The sequence below is a fragment of the Dermacentor andersoni genome, chromosome 1 (assembly GCF_023375885.2).
Source record: "Dermacentor andersoni chromosome 1, qqDerAnde1_hic_scaffold, whole genome shotgun sequence".
NCBI classification, from domain to species: domain Eukaryota; kingdom Metazoa; phylum Arthropoda; class Arachnida; order Ixodida; family Ixodidae; genus Dermacentor; species Dermacentor andersoni.
Genome location: NC_092814.1, coordinates 193713272 through 193741174, shown reverse-complemented (window position 1 = coordinate 193741174; position 27903 = coordinate 193713272). Strand labels below are relative to the sequence as shown.

At 41.5% G+C, this 27903-nt stretch overlaps 1 protein-coding gene across 14 annotated transcripts in view; it reads right to left on the bottom strand.

The window, feature by feature from the left end:
* Positions 1–370: 370 nt before the first annotated feature.
* Positions 371–27903, bottom strand: part of CaMKII (Calcium/calmodulin-dependent protein kinase II) — a 289855-nt gene continuing 262322 nt past the window's right edge. For 10 of the 14 annotated variants that reach the window (XM_050194722.3, XM_050194727.3, XM_050194729.3 and 7 more), the window contains 3 exons: positions 13329–13423; positions 6412–6526; positions 371–4781 (listed from right to left, as the gene is read on the bottom strand). In XM_050194722.3, coding sequence (XP_050050679.1) covers positions 4649–4781; positions 6412–6526; positions 13329–13423 — 343 coding nt within the window. In that variant the 3' untranslated portion in view covers positions 371–4648. The remainder of the gene's footprint in view (positions 4782–6411; positions 6527–13328; positions 13424–27903) is intronic. The other 4 variants (XM_050194723.3, XM_050194745.3, XM_050194726.3 and 1 more) reach the window with 3 other exon arrangements.

Sequence of the window (27903 nt, the reverse complement as noted above, 5' to 3'; positions counted from 1 at the left end):
ATGTGAAGATATTGTCGACGCGGCATGAAACCGTATCATTCATCGCCGACTCCCAAATTTATCGAAATAAATTTTCTCCTTTAAATTCGCTTTTTCCGATTGCTGGATAATTCAGAAAGTTCTGCGGCCCCTTTCCTTGGAAGAAAAATCGATCAGCGACTGTACTTTGCATAAAATTTCGATATAAGGAAGCAAATTGTCGATTTTACCTACTTCGTTAAATCGAGGTTTAACTGTACTTACCATTCAGGTCATGTGACAGCAGCACTGTCTTGCAAATATGGCTGAGTGTGCTACCTTAAGACAATATTAATGTGTGCAGTGTGTGTGTTTCCAAACACATCAATGTCCAATTACAAACTGCTACGGCCAAGATTGAAGAACCAATTTTTATTGTTAAAAGATGGAGATTGTAGGGGAGGTGGTGACACACTGCAATATATATATATCTAGGAAGAAAAGGGACATAGGGGAGGAGCAAAAATAAGCTCCGTAAAGGAGAGTTCACACTGCAGTTAATTCTAGGCTGAATATATTAAAATACAAAATGATACATGTACATGGAACGCGAGTGGAACCTCGTTCAAACAACCAGACTGCAAGCATGTTTCATTTGCACAACTTTACGTAGAATATAGACGCACTCTTTGACACATTAAAGAATGCCCAACGAGCACTCCTCATAAATTTACGGTTTAGTTTATTATGCGGGAGATGCACTTTAGAGAATGAAGTTACTTGAATAGGAATCTATCTCTCTTTTGCGCTGTTGTCTATAGAGATTTACAAAAGCTTACACTCACTATAAGCCTGAACAGTCCACTGAAGTCTATACTCAGACATTCATTTGTGAAACATGCTCAAATTACAACCAAGTGATGGAGCATCATTCAGCTGTTACAGAGTTACCTTTCAACAACTGGAACAGCAGAGGTTTGAAAACAGCATCAACAGGCCACATACAGAGAGGTGCACTAATGCACAGAGCATAGTAGGTTTTGCATTCTTCACTTGTGCACCTCTCTTTGTGCCAGTTCTCAGGTTTGTTATTCACACTTGAGGAACTAGGTAGCACAAGATGCTCATACTTCAATCTATAGTCACATTGAAGCTCGTACCTGTCTACCTACAAAGTTGTAATTGTTGACCACATGCCAGATGTCGAAAGTGTCTTGAGGCAAGCGGTAAGAAGCTGTTGCTGCTGCTTATAAAACATTGAAAAAAATCATTCACCGTGTAATGTGTCAATGCAAATCACCTAAAGGCCAAGTGTGCTTGTCTTCAAAGACATGAAAAGGAATAAATGTGTACCACAACCTTCTATTTAACGAATATGCAAGATGTAATGCATATATGCATGTTTGCACTGTTACATTAATTTAAAGGCAGTTGCACAAGGCTGTGCATAAAGTGGCCTAGATGGAGCTGCTGCCTGTGTAAAGTTAGCAGTACACTTTTAATTGAAAGCTCTTGTCCACCTCCTCAACGCAGCTACAAGTCACTCCATTCTTCTAGAAAATGTTTAGCACTGTACACCCGCCATACTACAGAAGAGAGGGCATATTTATAGAAATGTACTCTACTTTTCCATGCAAACTAATTCACATAATTTCTTCAGACAGTCTCGCAAAGCTGCTTGTGCCCTCAAACTAAAAAGATGTGTTAAATCTAGCAGAGGTATTGAACAGTGCCTGGGACAAAGATTGCACTCTTGGCTCTTTGCTATCAAGGCAGAACTGCAGCTGCAGCTGTCAGTTAACTATTATCCAACTGTCCAAGTAAATTTTTGTTGTGCCATAAGAATCGAACATTTTTCCCCCTTCTAAGTTGAATGCTAGCAGATGTGATTTACAGTTCCAAATTATATACTATACCTTTTCAACATTAACAAGCACATACAACAAACATGAGTATGGAAATAGATGTCGTGAATCTTGATTTAGCAAACTGTGATATCCAGAACAAGTTTAAGTGGGACAAAAGGTCTTGCGCTGTGGTTGAATGGGTTTTGGTTTACCAGAACATTGCAAGCAACCATCCTTCTCAATGTCTCCATAGAGTATGTGAACTACATGCACAGGTTGACATAGCTTTGTAAAACACGACTGCAGGCAGAGGAACAAAAGGCATGTGCATGTGACACAGTCGGTGTTCTTTGAATTAAAGGCATGCTGAACATATCCAGCTTTAAAGTATAAACTTAGCATGAGGTTGTACTAAACACACAAAGAAGAGAAAGCTTAAAATAATCCTTTAAAATGTAAAAATAAAATAAAATGCTTTTATTATTCATATGCAATAGAGGGAACTATAGGTACATCTAAATGATGAATTTTAGCTTGTCAAACAACTAATTTGGATGTGTAAAGGCACCCAAGAAAAAAACTGCTGCGTGGCCAATGTTTTTTTAACATATCGTTATCAGTCTGCTCAAATGGGGTTTTTGGAAAACTGTTCACAAGCATGAAGCTCTTGTTCCTGATTAATGCAAAACATTTCCTAATAAAGTTTGCATTTTAAACATAATGAAAAAAAAAAGAGTGCACCAAGGAATGAAAACAAATTTGTTAGGATAGTGTATAATCTTTAATTTATAAATATCAGGCTCAATATAAAGAACTCTTCATGGCTGCACATTTCTCTTGTTTCCATGAGGTATGTGCACCATAACAAAAACTTGTTATAAAACTTTGTCAACAAAAACAAGCACAAACAAAATAAAAACATGCAAATACCAGTTTCAAGAAAAGAATGCACATTTTCGATACAAGGAGGAAAGCCGACTGCACTGTGATACAGAAGAATGTGGGAGGTGCAGGAAAGCACACAACTGTGCATGTCTCAGAGCCCGACATCACATCACAAATGCAAAACGAGGTTGGGAGAGCCCATGGAGAAAGCGTATCCAAGCGAACAGCACCAGAGACGGGGGAGGGGGGTCGGATGCTCTTTTTGTCCTCTTTGACAAGAGCGAAAGAAGCCAAACAGGTATCACAGTGCACAATACATGCACAAAGACGCACGAGATTGAAACTTTTTTTTTTTTTTTCTTGAAGAAGGGCTGCACTAGTGCACCTTGCAGCATGCAGCACCTAAAGCTCACTCTAAGTGCTGCAGCTACAGCCCTTGGCCACACACAGAGATGTGGCCTCTGGCTACAGACATGACAAGAGGTAGCTCAGTCCCCTTCTCTGTCTCAGCCTCACCACTGATACTACACTCCTGTGGCAAAGGCAATGACAACAAAACGCTTGGTATTCTGACCACAGTCACCAGAACCTTGCAACAAAAAAAGTCTGGCACGTGCAGTGATCACAAACATGCCTGCAACTGTGGATGCAAGATCCCTTGTGCCACAAGAGCGAGAAAGGAACAACAACAACAACAAAAGAATGATTCTGCCATGTTCATCACAGCACATGCTGCATTTTTCTCTGCTTCAGAGACATGTTTATGATGCTTGCAGAAAAAGTGTTTTGCTGTGTGCAGAAGAAAAGCTGTGAGGTGCAACTACCCTCAATGTAAGCCTTACATTTTCTATAATGCCAGTGCAACCACAGCTATTAAGATATGCACCTAAAACACTGCACTATGCAAGCACAGCTTTCATGCGACAGGTTTAGGTGCCTGCGATGCAATGTGTCTTCACGTACTGAAGTTTCTTTCCATTAACACAACAGGATACACAGCCCAAAAGGAAAGCCTCTCTCTCTGGAAAGAACATTCTCTGCTTTCACTTCATTGAGTGTGTAACCATAAAAAAAAAAAAAAAAGAGAAGTTTACACATCAGCTAACTACATAGTGAGTGTAGTATAGGAAAGGCAATTCATGACTGAGTACATGTCTTTAGGCATACGGGAGCAACAAGTGCAATGGATAAAACACTCCAGCTGAAATGGTAATGTGGTACATTGACCTTCAGTTGCCAAAAGGGTAAGTGAGGTCAAGCCTTAAGATTGGGCGCATCCATGTCCATGACAGCTCTTGGACACCTCTATTAAAGGGTCAAACCTGTAGAAGTAATAGTTCACGCACAGTGCTTTGAATAAGAACAGAAATCTGGCATGACAAAAAAAAAAAAGAATGTAACAATGGGCCTGAGAGGAAGCAGTTTACACTCACACTAGGAGAAGAAAAAAGATTCAGCTGCAGTGGAGAGCTGAGGCCAGCCCAGCAACTTTCAAGAGGGCAACATTTTAGCCCATTTATACATGGCCCTAGCTAAGGTGATAGTGCAAAGGCTCTAAAATGTGCAAGAACCTCCCACATCTGGCTGTAGTGCAGGCAGGCTGCCAGCCTGCAGCTGCTACATTCACCAGTAGATGGACTCAGGGAAAGCAACTGCCTGTGATGCCCAATGCAGAGTCTAGCTCAACAACCTGACTCACTCCATAGTACACAGAATGCACCACTGGCTGTGTTTAAGCTTCAGCACCCAGCACTGCTGCTGATAGGACCAGACCACAGACATGAACTGGAGGCGGGTGTCTCTTGGTGCGGGCTGTCAGAACTGTGGCGCGGGCGAGTATGACAACTTGCAGAGGTACAAAAAAAAAGGGGGAGAAAAAAAGAAAAGAAAAAAAGAACAGAGGTGGGGGAAGGACGTGAGTGGAACCAGAAGAAGCCAAAGTTCTAACAGGGTCCTGGCTACTTGGCCGCAGGGTCAGGGTGCATGCCAGCAGAGTTTCCCGAGCGGTGGAAGTGGATGTTCTGCCACTTGGTGTCCTTTCGGTGCCAAACACGAGTCTCCTCTGTCTGTCGTGTACGTGGAATGCCCGCCCTGCAACAGGGACGCACCCTTTAACTTGCATTTCAGGTGACACATTTGGTTAGGAAGCTATGAAAATGAGTGACACTGTATTTTATAGTCCACATGTTCTGCACAATAAACACAAACATCCGAGCATACCAGTTCAGCAAAATGCATCTTATGTCCATGCCAAAAAGCAGTGTATAAGCATAGGTGAGAAGACTTGTGCAAGCTTAGTGAAGTAATGCGTTTACTAATTAGACCAGCGAGTTCAAAATGCGCATGACTTGAATTCTGTTGGATAAATATCTCGGCACTGTGCAGGTTGTACACACCTATGTAACACCATTTGCCAAGTAATGAAGTTTAGTGTCCCAAAGCAACACATGAGTTATGAGAGATGCATAGTACATAGGGAGCTCTGAACTAATTCTGGCCACCTGAAGCTCTTTAATGTGCATCCAAAACATGGTACACGAAGTGATCTTACAGTGAAGCTGTTAGAACCTCTCTGGGTTTCTCACTGCGGCGGAAGCTTCACCGAGCCGGGGAGAGAGTAAAAGCAGAGTATAAAAATAGCATCGTGCAGCATAGCAATGCGGCGAGGTTGGGTGGAACCTAGCGGGAGAGAAGGCGCGGCGCGCACGCAAACGAGGAACGCGGCCCGGATGCATGCCCTCTCCTGCGGCGCCTAAAAGACATGGTGAACTGCTTTTCACGAGTGGTGACGTTGATAAGTGCCTTCATTTAAACTAATATGAATTTGGCCTTATGGTGCTTGTAGCCTTGTTGAACTATGATGCCATAGATTGAGCTGTATGGGCTGATGATGCATGCCCAATTTCTTCACAACAAATGGTGCATTTACTGAGTGTTCGAGATAGTGTTCCTCTTCCGCTGTCAGTTAAGGAGTCATGTGAAACTGAGAATTCAGCAAAGGTGTTTGGTATTTATACAGTTGTACCAGTCACTACACAGGTTATGAAGTCACATCATTGGCTGATATTATCCAAGGTTGGTTAAAAGAGTTTTTTTTTTTTTTTTTCATACCGAATGACATGACTAATTGCACATATTTTCAGCCCACACGCATGATTTCATTGCCCTGTGGCACAGTGAGACAGTGCCCTGCAGTGCCCTGGCAGCTAGGATATATAGTAGGTTCTCTTACAGATGGGTTGGCCTATCTATAGTTCCACTCAAATAAAAACAATCTGCAATGGTGATAGCATGATGCTATTAACAAGTAACATGCCACCAAGATCACACTTTCTTTTGTCTGTCACCAGCAACAGTCATATGTATCGGGGCCCAATCATGGACTGCTCTGCTGCTACACCACATATGACACCATACATATGACTTTGGTGGCACAAATTCAAGGATTTATCTGTTTAGTTGCATTGTTCTTGGCAGCTATTGACCATCTTTTGCATTGTAAACAGAGCTCAGAGAGGGCAAGCTATTTCAGTGCATAAAGTTACATTAGAGTCTCTTCAACGTTAATGCTCAGCACTTCTCTTTTTTTTTTTTGGAATCAGAATTTATTATTAAAAGTTCGATCATATTACAGGCATTTAGTATACAGAAGGAGGTCGTCAGACTGTATTGGGACCTCCTGAACTCTAATTTTATATTGAGAATGACTGCAAGGGCACACCTGTCGATGTACTGCATCAGACGAATGTAAGCAATGCAGGCGGCATCATCTCCTAGTAGATGCACAGTAGGGTTTATTATCGTTGTGTTCTGTGACTTGTAGCTCTTTCCTGCACCTGGAAGACAAAATGCAAAATTAGTTGCTCAATGCTAGCAAATCATTTTGAACCTATATGCAGAAATTGACTTCCCCACCACAATATTCTTTGGCTGATAGTTATTTCAGCTAAAGTGCATATTTTGTGCAGAGTATGTATCTGGGCTTCCAATCACAGTGCCATGCTCTCTACAAGTCTAAGAAACTGTGCTTTAAACAAACACCTCCAAATTCAATCTTTACAAATATTGTAAATAAAGCTACCAATTGTCTCTGATACCAAAGGAAGTGAGAAATGTGTTGACAAAAATTAATAGCAAGAAAAAATCCCATTTGAGACATTTAGCATGATGGCCAAACACTATGCAAGCTGAAAAAAGATTAAGAGAGCATACAACGTACAGCACAAAGAAAAAACAAATATGCCTTCATAGATGTAAGTCTCACCCAGATTGTTGAATTCCAGGAATTGGTGAAGCAATATGCAAAGCACAGGAGAGAGTCAATCAGCAAGATCATTTTCTACTCAGCACCAAGCTTCACACTGATGAGGCATATCAAAATTGTCGGTAACTCTCTAGACAATTCCTGTAATTTTCTGTCTAATTGGATTATTAGAGTTGACAGAAAGTTTCAAAACAAAGGAACAGAAAAGGCACAGTCAGTGTATGTTGTGTAAAATAATAAAATAAGCCATTCCTGCTTTAGTTACAGACTACACACACAGTTATTCACTGCATGTTTGCGACAAAAAGGAAAAAAAAAATCACATTAAGCTGAATGTTTGGTACTGCACAAGCATGCAAAGCGAGTTATACAAAACAAGATACTATGTGTTAGTATTATTCAGGTTTTTTTTTTTTTTTTTTTGCAGAACATGTATTCTTGTTGAAGTAATTTTTCCTAGAACAGTCCCTGCGCAAGGTAGCAAGTGCCACCACCACACCTCATCACATACTGTTGCCATTCCTGCTCATAAGTGCATTAACCTAATCACTGCAGTGTACGGCACCCGCTCCTATACCCTCCATGAGGCCCACCTTTATGTAGGCCCCAATTCAACTTCCAAATTTCACCTAAAAGAAACGCTGTGCAGCCAAACATATAAATACATTTTAACAACATAAGCCCTGAATAAAGAATATTGTTACGGTGCATATGGACAGGATCATGCCCACAAGAGGGAGACGAAGAGGAAGTGGTAGACTGTCTCCTGGAGCTGCGACATTTGTACCAGCCTGCGCAATTACCAATAACTTCCCCCTTGTAAATAGCTGTACATACATTTGTACATCGGGCTTCCTCTTCAAAACAATATGTTCAAGCTGATGATTTACTAGCTTTAGTTTTGGTACTGTTGCAGTACCTAATGATTTGCTGGCTCTGATAGCAAACTAGTGCTCAATTATGAGCTAAAACCTATTTGGGGCTTGTAAGCAACAGTAAATGTGGTGGCCAATTTGCCATTTCTTTTTGAACAATAAGGATTGTGTGTCATGAAATAGTCATCTGAACAATACAAAATGAGTGCAGAGACAGCAGACTCGTAAAGTTTAACATTACTGCCAAGATTAACCACCAACTATGCACAATGCAGATGCTGCGTACAAAAATCTGCAAAACATTAAGGGCATGGCATCAGCAAATTTGGTGGGTGCCCAAAAGTTAAAAGAGTACATATAAAACTTGATTGGATAAACTTTTTCATTCTGAGAGTGAATGAATATCTTATCATGTGTCTTACCACTTGCATATCAAACAAAATGCTCGCCACATATATATACCTTATTTACTCGCATAATGATCGCACTTTTTTGTCAAAAAAATTGATGCAAATTCAGGGATGCGATCAACGTGAGTTTTTTTCGCAAAAAGAAAAACCTTTTTTTTTTTTTTTCATCCTGCAATTGCTGCAGGTTGACAACAGGTCAACAAACAGGCGGCTGCGGCTGTAACAGTGGGGGACACCAAAATTAAAATGGCAGCTGGCGGAACAAGCCGAACACCATGCCGAACGCTATTTTTTTTCTTCTCGTGAGTACATTACGTGCATTGAAACAGTTTCTTTCATATCAGTAATGAATAATATTGTTAATATCGGCAAGTTTGCGGCAATAACGTAACCATGTCCACTTTGAGGGGACAGAAAAAGAGATGGGCGCGCTTAGCTGACAGTGACATAGAAACACATGGCGGGCAGGCTGCAAAAACCGCGGCATTTGTCTTCACTACTATCCTAATACAGCATGTTTCTGCTAAGGGTGGGCGAATATATTAGCTGTGTTACAAGCATCGGCGTATGAATAGGGTACACTTCTAGTGTATCAGTGTAAATGTAGCTACTATCGTTGCCGCTCGCGATTTGTCGCGTGCCCACGAATGCAAACGAGAGGAAGCAAAAGGCGCCTTTTTTGTTCTTGTTGGCCACAACCATTACAAAGCCTACAAATAATAAAGCCAAGGCAAGTTTGGTTGTAGCTTTTTTTTTTTTTTTTTTTTTTTCATGGAAATGCGGAAAGTGCTGAAAGGAATGAAATGGGGTATCTGCTTAAGAATGTTTGGTGCGTGCAGACTGCTTGGTATGTCTTGGAAGAGTCATTCACATAGCATTCGACAGCTTTCAACAGATAATAAGCGCAATCTTCATTACTAGACTTGGCACATGACATGTCGCTGCAGGAAGTTCGGGGTGCGATCATTGCATGGGAAAGAAGAAAAATCGCATTTTGACGACAAAATTCAGGGGTGCGATCATTATGCAAGTGCAGTCATTTATGCAAGTAAATATGGTAACCAAGCTAGTTAGCTGGGCCTGCCTGAGACAAATTTTCTCAGGGGCTTCTAACCAGACAAGGCTTTCTTTGTGATTTAACTGAACTCCTTGCCAGTTTGTTAGCTTTTGTGATACCATACTTCTCTAGCGAATTCATCATGCATCTTAATATTCGTTTGGCCAAGGAACACTTTAAGCTGATTGACCCACAGCTGTACTATCTAGAATCATTATCTGGAAGAAGGGATTGGCATACTGCAATTCAAGGGGATTAACAAATTTAAAGTCATTCATAAGGGTTATCCTTGCTAAAATGTTGAGAAAGCACAGGTCATCCAGCTCATAGATCAATTATCAATTGCTGTTTTGCTTGCAGGTTCAATAAGGCTTACTCCGGGGCGAATTGGTTATGATCAATGTTAGCACTAATACAACACATTAAACATAGAGGAAGACAGAATGGGTGTAAGTCCTGTGCTGTTCTATGCATTGTTTTTCAGCACCAATATGTTACTGTCAATGCGGAAGGTCTTCACAGAGCGATCCATCTTGTGTGTTATGCCAATTCAATGTCTCAATCGGACAGAATCTCACAACATATGAGGGGGTGCTCAAGAATAACTGGGATGTTTTTCTCTTGCAAAGATTCTTTTTAAAGGAGCCCTGAACCACCCCTTGGGCTTGGTGAAAAAACACGGTCCACGGATAGCATATGCTGCTGTGAACATCTCAGCCTAATTTTGCAGTCATCCGCAGCCTGTGGATCTCACAAGCGGTGTACGAAGTGACCTTTCTCTCAAACACTCTCTTTTCAACAGAAGCCTGCTTCTCACTCTTTTATGGATGCTTTATTTCATAATATAGCAGATTCCTATATGCGGCTGCTATTGGCCAATAGTTGACATCAATAAAGAAGGGCTTTTGGATCAGTGCGTTTCTTCCTACTGTTACTGTGTATATTCATTGACACAGTTTAATAAACAGGCAGAAGTAAGCGAAAATCTGCTCACACTCGGCCATGGCTGCCCACGCAGGAATTAAACTTTGGCCACCCTGCTTATCTGTCTTGTAGCTGTCGAGACTCGCTCATTCGACTAGTTTTGAACACACACCTAGCCTAGAAACATGCGAAACTTAAGGTCAGACCACACGCACGCTTGCCAGCGCTTGCCAGCGCATGCTCACTCCTGGACACTCCTGGTTAGATGTCTTGGCAGACTTCGCTTAGTAATGATCAAGCTATTGATAGCGCTTCAAAATGCACAAGTTGCATGTGGCTGCTATCCGTAGGTCAAGCTGGTGCAGTACAAAGCCGGTCCGCACCACATAGCACAGCCAGAGAGGAGCATATGAGCACGAGCACGCACTCTAGCCCTATCGTGCACAAAGCAAATGCTGCAGTTGCATGTAGCTGCAGTCTGCTACGTAGCGTAGATATTGCGGCCGCCACAGGGTGCCGCGATGAGTCCACTGGCTGTGCACACTGTGGCTCGCTGAGGGCAACCATGTTTGGCACGTCGTAGGTGCCGAAATCGGAAATAGTGGCATCTACGTGAACATTCAAAATTAAAATTGAAATGTGTGCCATGGTGACGGGCAGTAGGTGGAGCGTTGTGGGCACACCCCGCTCGGTCGCAGCCTTCACAATGCAAATCATTGAAGAAGGAGCGGAAGCACTGCAGACGCTATGTTTCATTGCCAATAACTTAGCTTCTGCTGAATGCATTGAAGAACGTTTTGCAGCAAAGCATTTCTGAAATAGTCTAATTTAACTTCAAATGCATTTTTCGACTTCGATAAAAAATTGTTCAGGGCCCCTTTAGTGGCTATTGAACACAACAGCAACTACCACAAGGTGAAGACCTTCCACATCAGTGCGCCAAGCACTTTATCTCTAAGTAGAATTTTATTGCTTCTGACCTTGCATGTGAATATGTACACAATTGTTGCGTTGTATTTAATAATAGGCCCTTGTGAGCAGACAGGGATACAAAGTTGTGTTTTCTTATGTTGTATATGGCTTGTTTTGCTTGTTTCATTTCTACATTTACCATTTCATAGATGTCTCAACGTCTTATATTGACTTCATGAAATTATTTCCAGTTTTCACACTGATGCAAGCTGACAGCAAATCGTTTATGAACTTCATAAATTTCATTTATAAAGGCTATAAATTATTTATAAATGTAGTGAAAGCAGGTTTCACCCTCATTTTGTTTCTGCAATGCACCAAAATTATGTGGTCTCAAGTGAAACCGTGTTTCCAAGTTATATGTATCTTGCAATGTCACAGGAATGAATCCACCAAAGTAATGCTAAATGTGCAGTGCTGACGTGCTTCCAAGTCTACATTGTGTGTCAATGAATTTGCATTAAACTTCTTTTCAGCATTTATTGGCTTTCTTTTTAATAATTTATATACCTTCTGTCCTTACAACTTGCTGGTCAATTTATAATATTTATGAGCAATTTTTCTTTTCCATCTGCTAGTTACAAAAGCTACAAATGTTATTTTTTTCTGGTTATGCTTCATAATGTGCTCCACAATGCATGTATGCAGCAGAAAATTGCTTTAGGAGCTGACCACTCGTCTTATGTATCAAAAATGTTCCATAGGAAGATTGCTATGCTGAACATGGAGTGACCAATACCACCACACCACAAGGTGTAAGGAGCATACAGGTAGAAATACATGTTCTGCACAAGGCTTAGCATGATGACCTGTGCACAATCCTATGTCAGAAAGCAGCTCAAGCTAACTACAATAAACTGCATACATGAAAGCCAAAACTACAGCAGATTGAAAGTGCAACAAGTTTGTAGCTTGCACAGCCCTGCTAAGTAGTCTAAGCTCCAACCTTAGGTGTACCACAACATATAGACTAGCCAGGCAACACATCATCTGACATACTGAAGACGATGTAGGTTGTGGCAACCAACAACAGACTCTGATGCTTACCCTAAAGAAATTATGGTATACTGTGGAAAATATTTTAGAGATTAAAACTGAACACATAAGGACATGAACGCATTTGTTGAAAACTACAAGGACAGAGGATTGCTACAAGCATACAAACACATTTCTCTATGTAAAATCAAGCCATCAGATTTATCAAACATACACACAAGGTGTCCTATGTCACTTGATCAACATGACAGTTACTTTTTTGTTTGCGAAGATAAAACTACACAATGTTGAGAGTTATCTAGCGCAAGCAAATATATATCCTAAATTTTTTTTACAAACAGGGTTATTTTACCTATGTGCCAAGTGAAGTACACAAGCAGCTACCTAAAGAGTTTGAAAGTTCTGCAGTTTAAAAAAAAAAAAACAGTGCCCAATTAATGAAACAACAGAAATTATGGTGAACTATTTTACACCCTTGCAAAGTGATAAAAATTCTAAAGAAACATGACAGTCTTGTTGTTTACGAATTACATTAGTGACTGCACGAAAAGAAAGCAAACCGAGGGCCCGATTTTTATTGGTCATATCATAAGAAGCCAAGAAACAAAGACACCAAGGACAGTATAGGGGAAATTACATGTACTTATTAACTGAATTAAAGAAATGATAAATTAACGAAAATGAAAGCGGATGAAGAAACAACTGGTCGTAGGTGGGTGCTGCAAGTGCTACAAGATGTTTTGTAACATATGTAAAGTGACCTACCACTGTAGCAACTATACCGTAGCAACTTGCTATTAGTATCAGTCACAACAATGGCAAAAGGGTGACACGAGCAACACTCGTACCGTCGCTCTCCACTCAAGTGCCACATTTCGACACTGAGAGGAGACATGTATGCACAAACACACAAAGATAGCATGTCACAGATAAATGACAAAGCCCACTTACTACTGGTTGGAGTACTTTAAAGCAGGTTAGACACAGCAGAGGTCATCAAAGCAGGTTGTGCTTATATTACAATGTAACTTGAGTCAAGCATGCAGTGCCACACATTAGAGTGCCTCCAGTTACAAAATCTCTACTTAAATTTCAGAGAGTGCCGCTTGCAAAAGCGAGATCAACAGAACCATGCAGTACCATTGTCGAAATAAAACTTGTGGAACTCCATCCCTTCCACTAAGTTACCTAGAGCTTCTGGTTCAAATGCAGTCAAGTGGGGGTCGCACAGCTTTCTGAAAAATGAATACGAAACACTATGTTAAAAGAGTGAAACAAGCTGAAAAGCTTAATATGAAACTGATCTCATCCTATGTATATACGCAACCAGATAATATACTGTAGGTAAACACACACATACACATGTACACATACGTGCCTGCGCACACAGTATATATATGTATATGTCCAAGATGTGCTCACTAACATTTAGGCAGCTTGCACATATCAAAGTAGGACTCAATGTAAAACCAATTGCTAATTTACAGCTGCTTGATGTAAATCATTTGTATAACAGCCTTTAGTTGTACACTTTCTCCAAGATAAGAAAAAGATAATGGTCCTCACGAGGAGGCATCCACCATCACAGTTATCAGGTGTCTGCTTCAATGTCGCCCAAGCCGGAATTAAATCAAATTATGAGGTTTAATTTCCCAAAGCAACTCACAGGTTATAAATCACGCAAATCCAATGCAATGTTGGAATCTAAACTATGCAAAGCTTGTCTGAGCCGGCAAGGCAGCAGCAGCAGCAGACGACACGAGCACAGCCTCGTCAGCTCTAGCTGTTAGCTGTGTGCGTCATGAGGACAAAGGTGATGTATGATGCTAGTTGAGTGAAAAATTGTGATGCAAGGTGTATGCACAGAATGGTACAACACATATTTAAATACATTTGAGGCTTCACGCCCCTTGTGTAACTGTGGCACATCCATTCTGGGGAATTTGCCAAGAATGGCTAAAGTTGTGCGTTCGGGTATATACCCAGTGGTATATGCTGCTTATATACCAGGTGTTTCTTTTCATGCGGAACACTTCCTTTTAAAAGAAACTTCAATACCTTGGCCTGTGCCATTTTTACAGATACGCTACATGGCTAGGTGGACATAAGCAGGAAGAGAAATTCCAGCGATACTTTGGCTAATTACCTAAAATGTGCTAATTAACTTTTTAGGGCTCATGGTACAATTATGAAATTGAAGCCAACAAGTAGTGAAGACATGTCTGCTTAGCAGAAATAGCGTCCCTTTCAAGGTATGCAGCCTTAACCCTTTCAGGGTCAATGACGTAAATATACGGCGCCACGAACAAGTCCATGATGGTCGATGCCATATATTTACGGCGCCATCTGTGCGTTTAAAAAGTGCACCAATTTCCTAACTTTTTCTTTCCTGGCATGTGCTGCCACTATGTGGGAATACGCGAAATTTTTTTCTCGTGCCTCCCTCTCTCGGTTTTCATTGCATGGTTTGTTTTAGAGCTAGTTTGCTCCTGCACATCTGTATACTACCGCTTGCGCATTGGCGTGCGTGTGGCTGGACAGCGGTTTGGGTTTTGTTCCGCGGGAGGTTTCGGCATCTTGCGCTCGCAAGACTGATGGCTATCTCGTTACTTATCCCTCAAAGGGCGACCGCCTGTTTCTCGTTCGTTTAGTGCTCACAGGGGGTGCGCATGGGAAGAATGCTGCTGTGCATGCGTTTCCTTTCTTTTTTTTTAGATTCGCAAGAACTAATTGCCTCGGGTTAGCAATAAGACGAAGGTTAGCAGAAGTTTCTCGCACATTTTGCTTTTTTGACGGGCACACAACCCCATAGTTTTCTTGAGTGCGCTCACCTACCAGCTCGATTACGCTATAGACGTAAATGTATGTGTAAGAGCAGGAACATTTGAGGGTTGTGAAATATTCACGTGTGCGCATTTTGTAGGCCTTGAACTATGTGGATAACAATGCATCAAATTTTTAATTCTTTTAAGTTCATTTCCTTTTTCTATTGTTGTTATTCATGAATGAAGAGCACATATATACCAACGCAAAATATTTTTTCCGCACTTTCAGTCACCCTAGAAAAATTATAGTCAATTTTTTTTCGAAATAGGTCCCCCAGAAGAATTTGAATCTGCAATAAAAGACAAAATACACCCTGGGCGGTCGCATATGGTGGAAAAAAAGAAAAAGATTGACCCTGAAAGGGTTAAAATGTGCTATGAAATACAGTGGCAGTCTAGTCGCCAGTTTCCACAAGCATGCCTCACACAGTTTGGTACAGTCTTAACTGGAACATCAAGGCAATTTTCTTAGCAGATTTTGGGGACGGATATCATGAGAGTGGTGATAGTCTTCAGATTTCTGCTGCAAGTGAATAACTAAAAAGGGAATAAGCACATTTTAGATATTTAGCAATAATATAGCCGAAATTTTTCTTCTTGCTAATGCGCACTTAGCCATGTAGCCTATGTGCAAGAATGGCAGGGGCAGAGATATGACAGTCGCTTTTGAAAGAAAGTGTTGCCCATAACAGAAACACCTGGTATATCCTCAAATATTGCATCAAAGAAACAATGATAAACAACAAACTGCGAAGAAGAGGCAAAGAAAGTTTTGCTTTAATAGACGCTGTAGTTCTGGGGCTATGGATTAGTTTCAACCACCGGGAGGTTCTTTAGCATGCACTTAGATCTCAATACATGAGGGTTTTGCATTCTGTCCCCACCAGGCTCATACTCTGCGTGTGATGTTATGGGTTGTGGTGTTCCTTCCTCTTCGTTTTTTTTTTTCAACTTCCTTTTCTCTTTCCTTTTTTTCTCTTTCCTTTTTTTCTCTCTCCTCTTCAAGCAGATGGATGTGGTGTCCATATTATGAGACAATTGTTAGCCCCCTCCTCTATTGTCTTTCTGTAGTGTTTATGTCTGTTTCCATTAATAATAATAATAATAGTAATAATAATAATAATGTAGCCACAACAGCAGGGAATTGAAACCAGGACCTTGCGCTCAAGAGAAGAATGCCATAGCCATTGACCCACTGAGAGGATGAAGTACACTAGTGAAGAGCTTTAAAACTACAGGCCCGAAACGAATCCAAATCTGTGTAACGGTAACAATTATTTTTCTTGTAGCACAGACCAGGCACTAAACGTGAGACTACCTTTTCTGATGACCTAACCAAATAGCCATCAGCAAAATGTTACTGGTTCAAGCTCTCTGGTAGGCTGAGTGTAATCAGTTTTCAACACTACATTGTGAAACAACAGCCACATCTGATCTCTTTCCTCAATGCAAGTGTAACACCATCTACATGTGCATTTCCAAAGGGCCTGCCAGCTGTAAAAGTGCGGTGCTTCCCCCCCCCCCTCCAACACACACATAGATTTAGAACAGAAATAATTCACACAAGAAAATCGCCAACATTCCTTGATAACACATGTGAGCACACTTCAACATGTGATGCAAGAATGTTTTGCAGGTAGGAATCAGCACATCTGAGCCCACTTTCACCACCTTCGTAATATGGTTAGAACAAAGAATACAATGTAGGCACTTTGCAGTGAGAAACTGCTTTCTGAAACGTATATCAGCACATAAATCAACTGTAACTGGCATGCAAGAGAACCAGCATGCAAATGTTCATAGTATGAGCATCAAGCAACAAAAATACAGTGTAATTCACTTGCAATACTTACTTAGCCAAAAAAAGCTAACAAATAACCTGCTATCATAAGACAACATCTGAGCAGGTAGTAAACTGCCACCAAAGATTATTTATATGTTGTCACAAGCATCTCATTTTTTAGGGAGCAGCTCTTAGCTTAGGCACCCGTTCCTGCAGTGAGCATTGGAGTCCCTCCTAATTGAGCAAACAAGCACAGCAAAGCATGAAAGAGTGAACACAGAACGCAACGGGGGATGAAAGAGAGCGTGAGGAGAAAAGTGGAGGAGGAAGGTGCAGTGGAACCATGAGGTAGAAAGCTAAGGAGGAGGAGAGTATTGTAGAAAAGCGTAGTGTCGTGCAAGAAGGGCTCTGCGGTACCCACCGTGGTTGCTTAGCGGCTACGGTGTTGGGCTGCTGAGTACGAGGTCGCAGGATCGAATTGCGGCCACGGCGGCCGCATATCGATGGGTGCAAAATGTGAAAATACCCGTGTACTATGTTTTAATGTTTTATTTCAAGACAAATTAGCCACAATGTATACTGCGATAGATGAAATTGTATCCAGATCATTGGTGTTTTAAATGGAAGCAGAAAAAAATTAAATTATGGGGTTTAACGTGCCAAAACCACTTTCTGATTAGGAGGCATGCCGTAGTGGAGGACTCCGGAAATTTCGACCACCCGGGGTTCTTTAACGTGCACCTAAATCTAAGTACACGGGTGTTTTCACATTTCGCCCCCATCGAAATGCGGCCGCCGCGGCCGGGATTCGATCCAGCGACCTTGTGCTCAGCAGCCCAACACCATAGCCACTGAGCAACCATGGCGGGTTTAAATGGAAGCTGAAATAATTGCTCAGAGAGATTTTGATAATTCTTTTGTGAAACTTCAAAGAAACACCTCAAGAAGCATGAATGAAAGTAATAATTTGCTACTTTCAGTATGAGTACAGGGAGTAAAATAATATACTGAAATATACAAAATATGCACTTTTCTCATAGTTCTGAACTTCTGTAAGTTAGACTACACAAAAAATTGACCGACGATTACAATGCCTCCTAATGCGAAATTTGAGCGCAACTCTATACGTTTTTTCATATCACGCTATATATTGGCTGGTGCGGACAATCTGTCTCGTGCGGCACATTTCAAATGGAGCAGAGTGTGAGGCGACTGCCTCGCTAAGTGCAAGATCGCAAGGGGCAGCGCATGGGTGAGGCGTGGGTGCAATTCACAGCAGCCGCCACAGGCAGACCTCTGCTCATGCAGTGCTCTGTTTCCATATATGATATCGGTGGTGTCATTGGTGAACAGACAACACGTGCTACTCTGGCGCCATCTCGTAGCCATCGTCAAAACAGAGCCCGTCTTGTGCAGCACTAAGCTTTTCTTCTCATGCTTTCACCATATCCTTCTCCTCTGCTTTCCTCCCCGTGCTCTTCGCTACAGTGAACTAGAAAGGGGCAGTGCAGCGCAGGGAGGCACCTACGCATAGGGTCACCTGACGCTGCAATCACTCACTCTTGCATGCGGTTGTGTGGCTAGAAGCCGCTTTGTTAGGTGGTGTTTTGCCTGCTTTGTAGGAATGTCTGCTGCTTTTCAATTCGTGAACATTTTAGCTCGCATCAGTAGCAATGAGTCCGGCTGATTCTGTGCAACGTTATTCATTTGTGCAGGCATTTTTTTTTTTTTCTTTTAAAGGGCCTCACCTAGCCAATGTGCCTTGAAAGGTGCGCCAAGGAGAGAACGTGCGTACAATGTAACTGCCTAATTTAAACCTACTTTTGTTGCTACGGGGACTAGGTTTTCCTGAAGCAAAGCAAGCAACATTTCAAGTAGCATTTCATTTATTCTTGTGCCCGTTACAGTAATGCTGACACTGCAATTACTGTGGAAAACTATTCCAGATATCGATCTTTTACACCCTATACCGCCTCTTGTGTGCGTCCCCATACTCTGCGATACCTGTATAGTGAGCATTTAGTTACAGATTGCACAGGCCATAAGCTTTTGCCCCTTTTGTGAAATGCCGAAACTCCTTAAACTTGTTGCATGGTCACCATAAATACAGCAACTATAGCTGTCTTGCCATTTCCACGAAGCTGCCACTTGGCTTCCAGCATCATTGTTATCCTAGCACTCTTCTGCTCATTTGTGTTTACTCTGCAGGCGCGACATTCTTTCTATAGCTGAATTTCAGTGACTTTTCCAGAATAAATTACTTCTGCGTATGTGACATACTTCCACGTTTTCACGCACATTTTCTCAGCTGCTTTTCGATTCGTGAGCATTTCAGTTTGCATCACCAGCCACAAGTCGGGCTGATTCTGTTCGATGTTGTTCATTTGTGCAGTTTCTTGTTTTCTTCTGGGGTGTCCTTTAATGTGCCATTGAAAGGCGCTCCAAGGAGAGAACGAGTGTACTATGTCTCTGCTTAATTTATACTTACTTTCGATTCTGCAGGGGCTAGCTACGTTTAATTCCCGTCACACGACCACTTGATTGCAATTATCTACGGTCAAATCTGCTCACTTGCGATCTTATAGACTGCCATCTATGTGCCTTCAAGCTCTAAAAGCTAAACAAACTCAATCCTGATTGCTGAACATGTTGGAGTGATCCTTAAAAATCATATTAAAGAAGTTCATCTGGATGGGAATCAATTGTGATTGAAAGTGCCCGTTCTCGAGAGCATGGCTATAGTTACAGCGGCGAGGACAGACGTGCTATAGTTATTTCAGAAACCGCTTTCGCATCTTTGGCAAAGAAATAGCCCGTATTTTATTTTCCAATTGTGAGCAGATAATACAGACTAAATAAACGGAATGCTTATGGGCAAAAACAAGAACCAAATCTCCTGCGCACATCAAACATGTAGGTGTGTTGCAGTGGATGTGAGCGTTTCTTCTGCTTCTTTTCAAGAGTGGCTGATCGCAGCGCCGCCGCTACTGGCGACGTCGCAGGAGCCACGTGCAGAGTGCCGCCCGCTGCACTGTAGCCTTCTAGTACACTGTATCTTTGCTATCACCGCCTTTCATCCCTCACTGCACTCCACGTTTGCTCTTTCATCCTTCGCTGTGCTTGTTGACTCGGTTACGAGAGACGCCAACGCCGATGCTCGCCGCAGGAATAGACATCCAAGAGCTGTGCTCCAAAAAAATATTCAGCAGATTTGGTGGCATGAGCATTAGCCTTAGCTGTGAAAACAGGTAAACACCTATGGTGCAATGAGCATTTGTTTTTACTCATAGCAGCAAGAACCTGGTTCCTTTTTTTTTACGGTGTTGTTTAGGCTCTCGAAGCAATGGTTGTCAGGTTAGCGAGCATACACAAGCCTCTTCATTCATGGTTATTGTGTTCAACCAGCATTACTGTATAATCAAGCTGGTCTAGTCATGCACCTTGAACTGGCCCTGAAGCCTCCATGTGCTTTGTACAGTACTTGTACACTAACTAGTATAGTACTGTACAATATTTTACAGGGTTGCACAGTATTGTACCGTAATAAATAAGGGCATTTGCACAGGCGGTGCTCAAAAAGTGAGAGATTAGAGTGCTGGTAAAGTTTCTGCCGAAGACTGGTCTGAAATCAACTGCATGCTCCTGTATGAGTGAAAACTCCATACAACGGGAAGCATCCTTTGTAATAAGTTGTACATACGCTGTCAAAACGCTGATGGATAAAAGCAACCCACAATGGGGAAAAATGAAGTTGCACATGATATTAGTTGAACACAATCAAAATAATGTGCACACCTGAGCATGTATCGATGTTGCAGCCATTGGTAAAAGAGCGTAAATGTCATATTGAAAAATTAGACAACCCGACTGAAGCTTCTGTGTCATCACTGCTGCTGTCATCTAAAAATTATGTCGCCAAGTCGACCAAATAACAAATTTTGCATTGTTTGATTGAGGAAGTGCTAGGCGCACTGGAGGCTAGTTTCAACGATACTTCCTGTCTGTTTCATTTTTCCAGGCTCCCCAATGTGCTGAAACTTGTCAAATCTGACCAATAATTGAAGAGCAGTAGTCATATGGTGCATGATGTTGCTTGTGAAAGAATTCCAATAGCAATGTTTAATGTGTCGACAAATTGTCAAACTGATCGATTTCTTTGGGTGTGGTAAGCAAAGAGTTAATTAACACATAAGTTATTTGTTATAAATTATATGTCTCTCTCTCTTTTTTGCGTAAAGCCTACACAAAAGTTGATAATGCCAAACTAAACAATTCAATAAGCAGTACCAGCTGTTTCAGCAACAACTGCCTCCTGTTATTACAAATGTGGTTCAAAGACAAAATAATTTTGTGGGCCAGAATTTGTTGAAGCAGTGGGCAACAGAAATTATCCAATAATCCATGAAAGACTTCTCATTAACTAAGTTTTACTAAGTGACTTTTTAAGTAACAACTCTAGCGCACATGTTGCAGTTGTGGAAATGAAGCCTGTCAATGCTCTGCGAAAGGTTAATTAAGTGAGAATTCTGATACTAGCACTGTCATTCCACTGATTTTCCCAGAAAGCCATCCTTAAGCAATGCATGGTCAAACTATGTGGGACACCAATGTAGATCAAATACTTTGAAATTGGTGCTGTTATTAGGATTCTCACTAAATGGACATGGCTTGAGCAGTGACTTGGTTCAATTTTTCAGTTGCAATACGTATGCTAAAGTTATTAAAGTTAACTCGTGAAAACTCATTAAATATATGATGGGCAATTTTTGTGTGGTTCCCCAATGTCTGCTGCTACTTTCAATTTTAATAAGCAAAATTATCAAGATATCGCACATCCCCATTTAGCAATAGGAGACAGTCATCGCTGAATCATCTTACATAATATTGCATATGACATCTTTCAAGCTGAACCCTACTCCATAAATCTGATAAGGTACACAGTTCACAGCAAAATCCACAGAGACTTATACAATAGTGTATACAATCTAGAAGATTTTTATTTTTCACTGAAAAGCAAGTTTCATCTCACGTCACAGGATCTGTTCAGGTTTTTAAGCAATACAGTAATCATAAATTGCTACCCCAACTGTCAAATACTGACAGAGATGGCACAGTGCACAGTTTCAGAATATACCTTGAGGCTATGATAGTAATAACGGAATTGAAAGAAAGCCACATTTCCTCATGCCACAAGTTCAATGCCTTCATCACAAATAATGAGTACAAACATAACAGAGCAATACACAAGAAATGAAAAAAAAAATTCCAAAAGTACAAGAATGCTTCAGATTCCACAGAATGTGGAAATCAATGTTATGCAAAGCCTGGTTGGTTATTGAGCATCATTTAGTGTTACTAGATGGATGAACATGTTATGCAAGGCAAGAAATTGTGTGCGTTTGGCATGAGCATGTGTTGTGTGATGACAGCAGCAAGCCAATGATGATGGTGATGACAATAGTACGACAGTGATGACGTGATCATTCATTTGTTGCACTCTGTTGAAAAAAACGTCATGGCGTTGGGTCGCACAGGTCACAACTTGAATCTTGTGTGATGTTTATGCAGTGCAATGCAAACACCAGATCAAGTGGATGCACTGTGTGAGACATTGATGCAGCGATGAGACAAGGACTAAGGCAATATATGATGCTTGTCAAGAGAAGAATGATGATGAGAGATGTATGCCACACATATCTAAATATATTTCATATGGGTGTGTGAACAGTACTCGGGATTTCTAATATGAATCAAATAGTCCCTGCTATTCAATTCATATTTGATTTGAGAATTCACTCTTTGAATTTGCTGAATATTCATTTCTCTTGAATATGTAAGGGATAAAAACACTTATGGAAGTCTCAAGGGAGGCAGAACGATTGATGTGAGAATTGCTCCAAATGGTCCTGCTGCAGGATTGCTGGGGTCGGTGCGCTGAGGCACCAGTTTCTGAGCAAATGCACAGGTCAGATAACTTCTGTTCAATAATTTCCATTCATTTAATAAGAATGCCTTACAATCTATACGCAAATGTAGTCTGATTTATCATTTGACCTGTTTCATAATGTTTTCATACTTTTAAAACAATGTACGGGGCTGTATTACTATCACACTTCTCTCCACACAACACTGTACATGCATTTAGGTGACATGCTGTTTCCTTGTTTCATCATTTCTATTGACATGGTGTCCCTCAGGTAACTGAAAGCAGCGCTTTATCTTCTGCAAGCTCCTCAGTTGTCTGGGTGCCTAATTGTGCATTGTATTACGTGCATGTGCCAACGCATATAAGCTCGATTCATATATTTACCAATTAAGCTCCATCGAAACTTCATACTTTATGTTGCTTTAGATATGACAAAATATTGTACATTCGATTTGAATAAGAGATTTCACTATTCAAACACTCCTTATATTTAAGCCTTCTATACCACTTGTGTCACAGTGGCACATGCCAATTTGTACCTATTTCGAAGGATTGGCTAAGAATGGACAGATACCCAGTGGCCCAAGAATGGAATAGACCAAATATGAGAAATTCAAGAAAATCAATGAAACCAGTTAACATCATGCACTAAATTATTAAGAAGTCTGTGAGCCTTAGAGATGCCTATGAGCTAACATTACATACCCAAATTTTACGCCGTGAGTTAATGTTTGATTACGCAGAATAGAGAGGCATTTACTAGCCCTACTTCATCATTCAAAATTTCGCACATGAAATGAAGCTTTTTTTTTTGGCACATACCGGAATGGTGTAGCCCAAAAAATTATGGCAGAACTCTGCTCACGATGACTGTCGACCGTAATGCTAATAGCAATCAAGCAATGTAGCAACAGACCATATCCCTGAAGTCACGTTTATTTAACGTGTAGCAGTAATTCTGAGACTTTTGTAGCTTCGGCTATATGCCACATACTCTATCGTCCCACATTACTATGTCACTCATTTGCCAAGGTTTCCCATAGGCATGGAGGCGTGACGACGACTGTATGACACCGACGCAGCGCCAATGGAATAACAAAGAATGATAGCAATAAAACAACAAAGGCATATAGCAACGATGGCATGATGAGAATTAGATGTAGATTCTTAAATTATGACTATGGTATGATGATGACAATGTGACGATGACGACATGAGGACAATGAGATGACGACTGTAAGATGACAATGGTGTGACGATGATGGTATGACAACCAGAAGAAGCGGGAATGACGACAATGGCACAACCAAGATGGCATGATGATGATGGCATGACAACGGCAGCATAATCACGGCTGAATGATGACAGCATGATTACGATAAAATGACAAACAAGGAATAATGTTGATGAATAAGGTATGACGACGGCATGACGGCAATTGATGTAATGACGATACTGAAGTGATGACAATGGTGAAACGACAGCGTGACAACAATGGCATGACGACAATGGTATGATGACGACGGCATGATGAGAGTTGGATTTCGCAGTTACAGTGACAATGAAGGAATGACCACGATGCATACGAATGATGGTATGACAATGAATGTATGACAATTAATGTATGACAATGATGGCATGACAACAGCATAGGGACAATGGGATAACAATGAAAGTATGAAGACAATGGTGTGACGCTGCGTCATGAAACCTGTATGACAACGATGCCATGATGACGATGGCATGAAGAGAGTTGGATGACGAAGTTGGAGTGATAATTATAGCATGACCCCGATGGCATTACGAGGACGGTCTGACTATGGAGGCATGATAGAGACTGTCTATTGAAGACAGCATGACAAGGGTGGCATATTCACGATGGAATGATGACATTATGATTACAATACAATGATGAAGAAATGCTGATGTCGATGGAACGACGAGGATGGTATGACAATGATGGCATGATGCCTATGAAATAATGTTACTTGAAGTGATGACAATAATAAAATGACAGTGTAACAATGACGGCATGACAACGACTGTATGACAACAATGGCGTGAAGATGACTGCATGACGAGAGTAGGATGACAAAGGTGGAAAGACGACGGTGCAACCACCATGATGGCATTACAACCCCAAACGCATAACTAGTGGCCCACGCTATTAGACAACTCAGACCACTAGGTTGGGGTAGAAGGCGTTGCGATGGCAGTATGATGACAATGGAATGGCCACGACGGCATCTCGACCAGCAGTACATGCCTAGTGGCCCAAGCAGGTAGCAGGTAGACTAATTGGGTCAACTGGTGAGTGTAAGAATGGATGGATGGATTGATGGATGGATCGATAGCTAGATAGCTAGATAGATAGATACAAAGGCAGGCAGGCAGGCTCAAAACATCAATATTTCTTTTTGGGCGAGTTGGTTCATCTCGAAACATATGAATAACAGCACAAACAGACGACCACAAGAAGGGAGACATGTACACACAAGCGCTGACTAACAACTGGTTTTATTGGCAAGGATAACACACCTTATATATGCCAGAGTGAAGCAAGAAAAATGAAGGGGGAAAATATGTCAAGGGTGATAGCGTGCCAACAATGCAAGCGCAATACAGCCAACCAAGCACCACAAAGTGCAAACAATTATTTTTCTTTTTCTTTGCAATCTCAACCCCCGATAGCTGCATCCCGAAGATCAAATTCAGCATCAAAGAGAGCAAGGGAAGGGGTGCTAAAGCCCTTGCTACCAAATTTTCTAATGTGGTAGGCTTCTAAACTGATGTGTGCGGTCTTGGCTCTTTCCTAGAATCGTTGTCTCTTTCAACCTGGCCACACAATCCGTACACTTGCTAACGTGCGCAACTAAATGTGCATACTTATCATCTAGTCTTGAGTTTTTGAGCGTGTTCCCGCTTGGTTTCACAGTGTGGGGGCATGTGAATAGACCTTGCAGAATAGATCACTCAGAACTGTGGCGACAAGTCCGACTTTTTCAGGACTGGTTGAATCTTCTGTGTTTTAAGGAGTAATCATGAGCCTGAGTGGCTCATGATTAAGAAGCTTGTATCTTTGAAGTGCCTAGTGGCACAGCTCATGGAGTGCAGGTGGAGGTGCATCTTGAATGAATTGCTCCGGTGTACAGGAGACAAGAATATGATGCAAGATGGAAGCAATGTCAGCGTCATGGGGGACGTCCATATACCAGAGAAGATTATGATACTTCTACAGAAAGGACCCAACGTTGGGGTCCAAGCTGATGTTCCTACACATGATCTCATTGCAATGAATCGAAAAGTGGCAGATGATAATCGGGACCGCTGCCTTTTTGAAGGTGTTGACTGCCTGCGAAAGTTTGTTCCAAAAAACCTCGGACTCGCACCGCACTAGATTGTTGAATGATATAGTATCTTTTTTAAGAGGAACAACCTGATGCTTACACAAGCTGATAAAGAGGGTGGAGGTTCGCCGTTTTACCCAAGGAAATTTACAATGAAAAAGCTTTGGTAGCAGTTAATAAGAACTTTGTCCCCTTGAAGAAAAGTGAAGTGTGTGTTAAAACCAAGTTCGTCAAGTTTTGTAAGCAATTAGGCCTTGGCACACTTGCCAGGGACATATCTAACAGCAGACGGGAACAGCTTGAGCGTGTTTTTCACAGCCAAGACACATAAGCCCGAAATTCCGTTTAGGACTATTTTTAGTGAAGAGGGATTGCAACAGAACTGTGTTAGCCAGTTTTTGATAAAGAAGCTCAAGGTGCTTGTTGTGAACGACCCATTTCTCCAAAAAAAATCAGCCAAAGTAGCACAGTTTTTAGAGGGAAATGATCACATTGGTTTCAGTTTTTCAGTAGACGTGCAGGACTTGTTTTAGTCTGTTCCACAGAGTCAGCTGCTAGCATGTGTCAACGAGGGCATTGAAGATAACGGTGACGTGTCCTTCCAGAACACCGTCGGTTTGTCCACTGATAATTATCTACCTTTATTGCAGTTTCATTTGAACTCTACTTTTATTGTATTTGACGAGCAGCCATTTTTGCAGCGCAATGGCATCTGCATAGGATCTTGCATAGCCCCTATTCTTTGTGAAATTTTTCTGGCCAAGGTGGACGACACACTGGAAAAGGTGTGTATTGGGGGGCCAGTTTTAAAAAATTTGAGGTACGTTGACAATTCTTTAGTGCTTTTAAAGAAGCAGCCCACCTTCACCTACCCCTCTACTGTAGGCGAAGTTTTATCTATATTTAGCAAGCCTAGATGTGGGTTGTGTTTCACCTATGAACTCCGGACCTTTCAATTCTAGTTTTTAGAACCAAAAATCACATTCTGTGATGGAAACATTTGCTGGGGCTACTACCCACGGGCTAAGAAGGAGTTGCTGCCCTTTGACTCGGCACATTCCAAGACAATTAAGAGAGGAATAGCAGTGTTGTGTATGGAATCGCCTCTCCAAAAATAGTGTCCACATCAGATTAAGCACAGTTTTAATAATCTGGTAAGCAGTCTTTTGGCTGCCGGGTTCCCCGTCTCAGTCTTGACTGCCATTTCAGAAACCCTCCTTCAAAAATTCAAGCGTGGATTGGGAAGTACTACGGCTGAGGATCAACGGAAGGCACCTAAGCCTGAGGTGGTCCCCTACATCCATAAACTTTCCCACAACCTTAAGAAGGTGGCAAGTAGGCACGGCGTGCCAACTTGTTTCTCTGCCCCAAATAAGCTGGGAAAGTTGTGTCCACGTATCTGTAATGCCAGAAAACGTGGATGCCAGAAGAACCACCAACCGCCGTTATTTAAATGTTCCGCTGGAGTGGTGTATTGCATTCCCATGTCATGTGGGATGTTCTACGTCGGCGAAACTGGTCGCTGTGTCAATGACTGTTTAGGGGAAGACGCTCAAAAACTGAAAAAAACTAGATGATAAATGCACATATTTAGTTGCACATGTTAGCAAGTGTACGAATTGTGTGGCCCGGTTCAAAGGGACGACGATTCTAGGAAAGGAAAGACGACGATTCTCGGGATGCGGCTATTGGGGGTTAAGATTGCAAAGAAAAATAATTCTTTGCGCTTTGTGGTGCTTGGCTGGCTGTATTGCACTTGCATTGTTGGCAAGCTATCACTCTTGACATGTTTTCCCCCTTCATTTCCCTTGCTTCACTCTGGCATATATAAGGT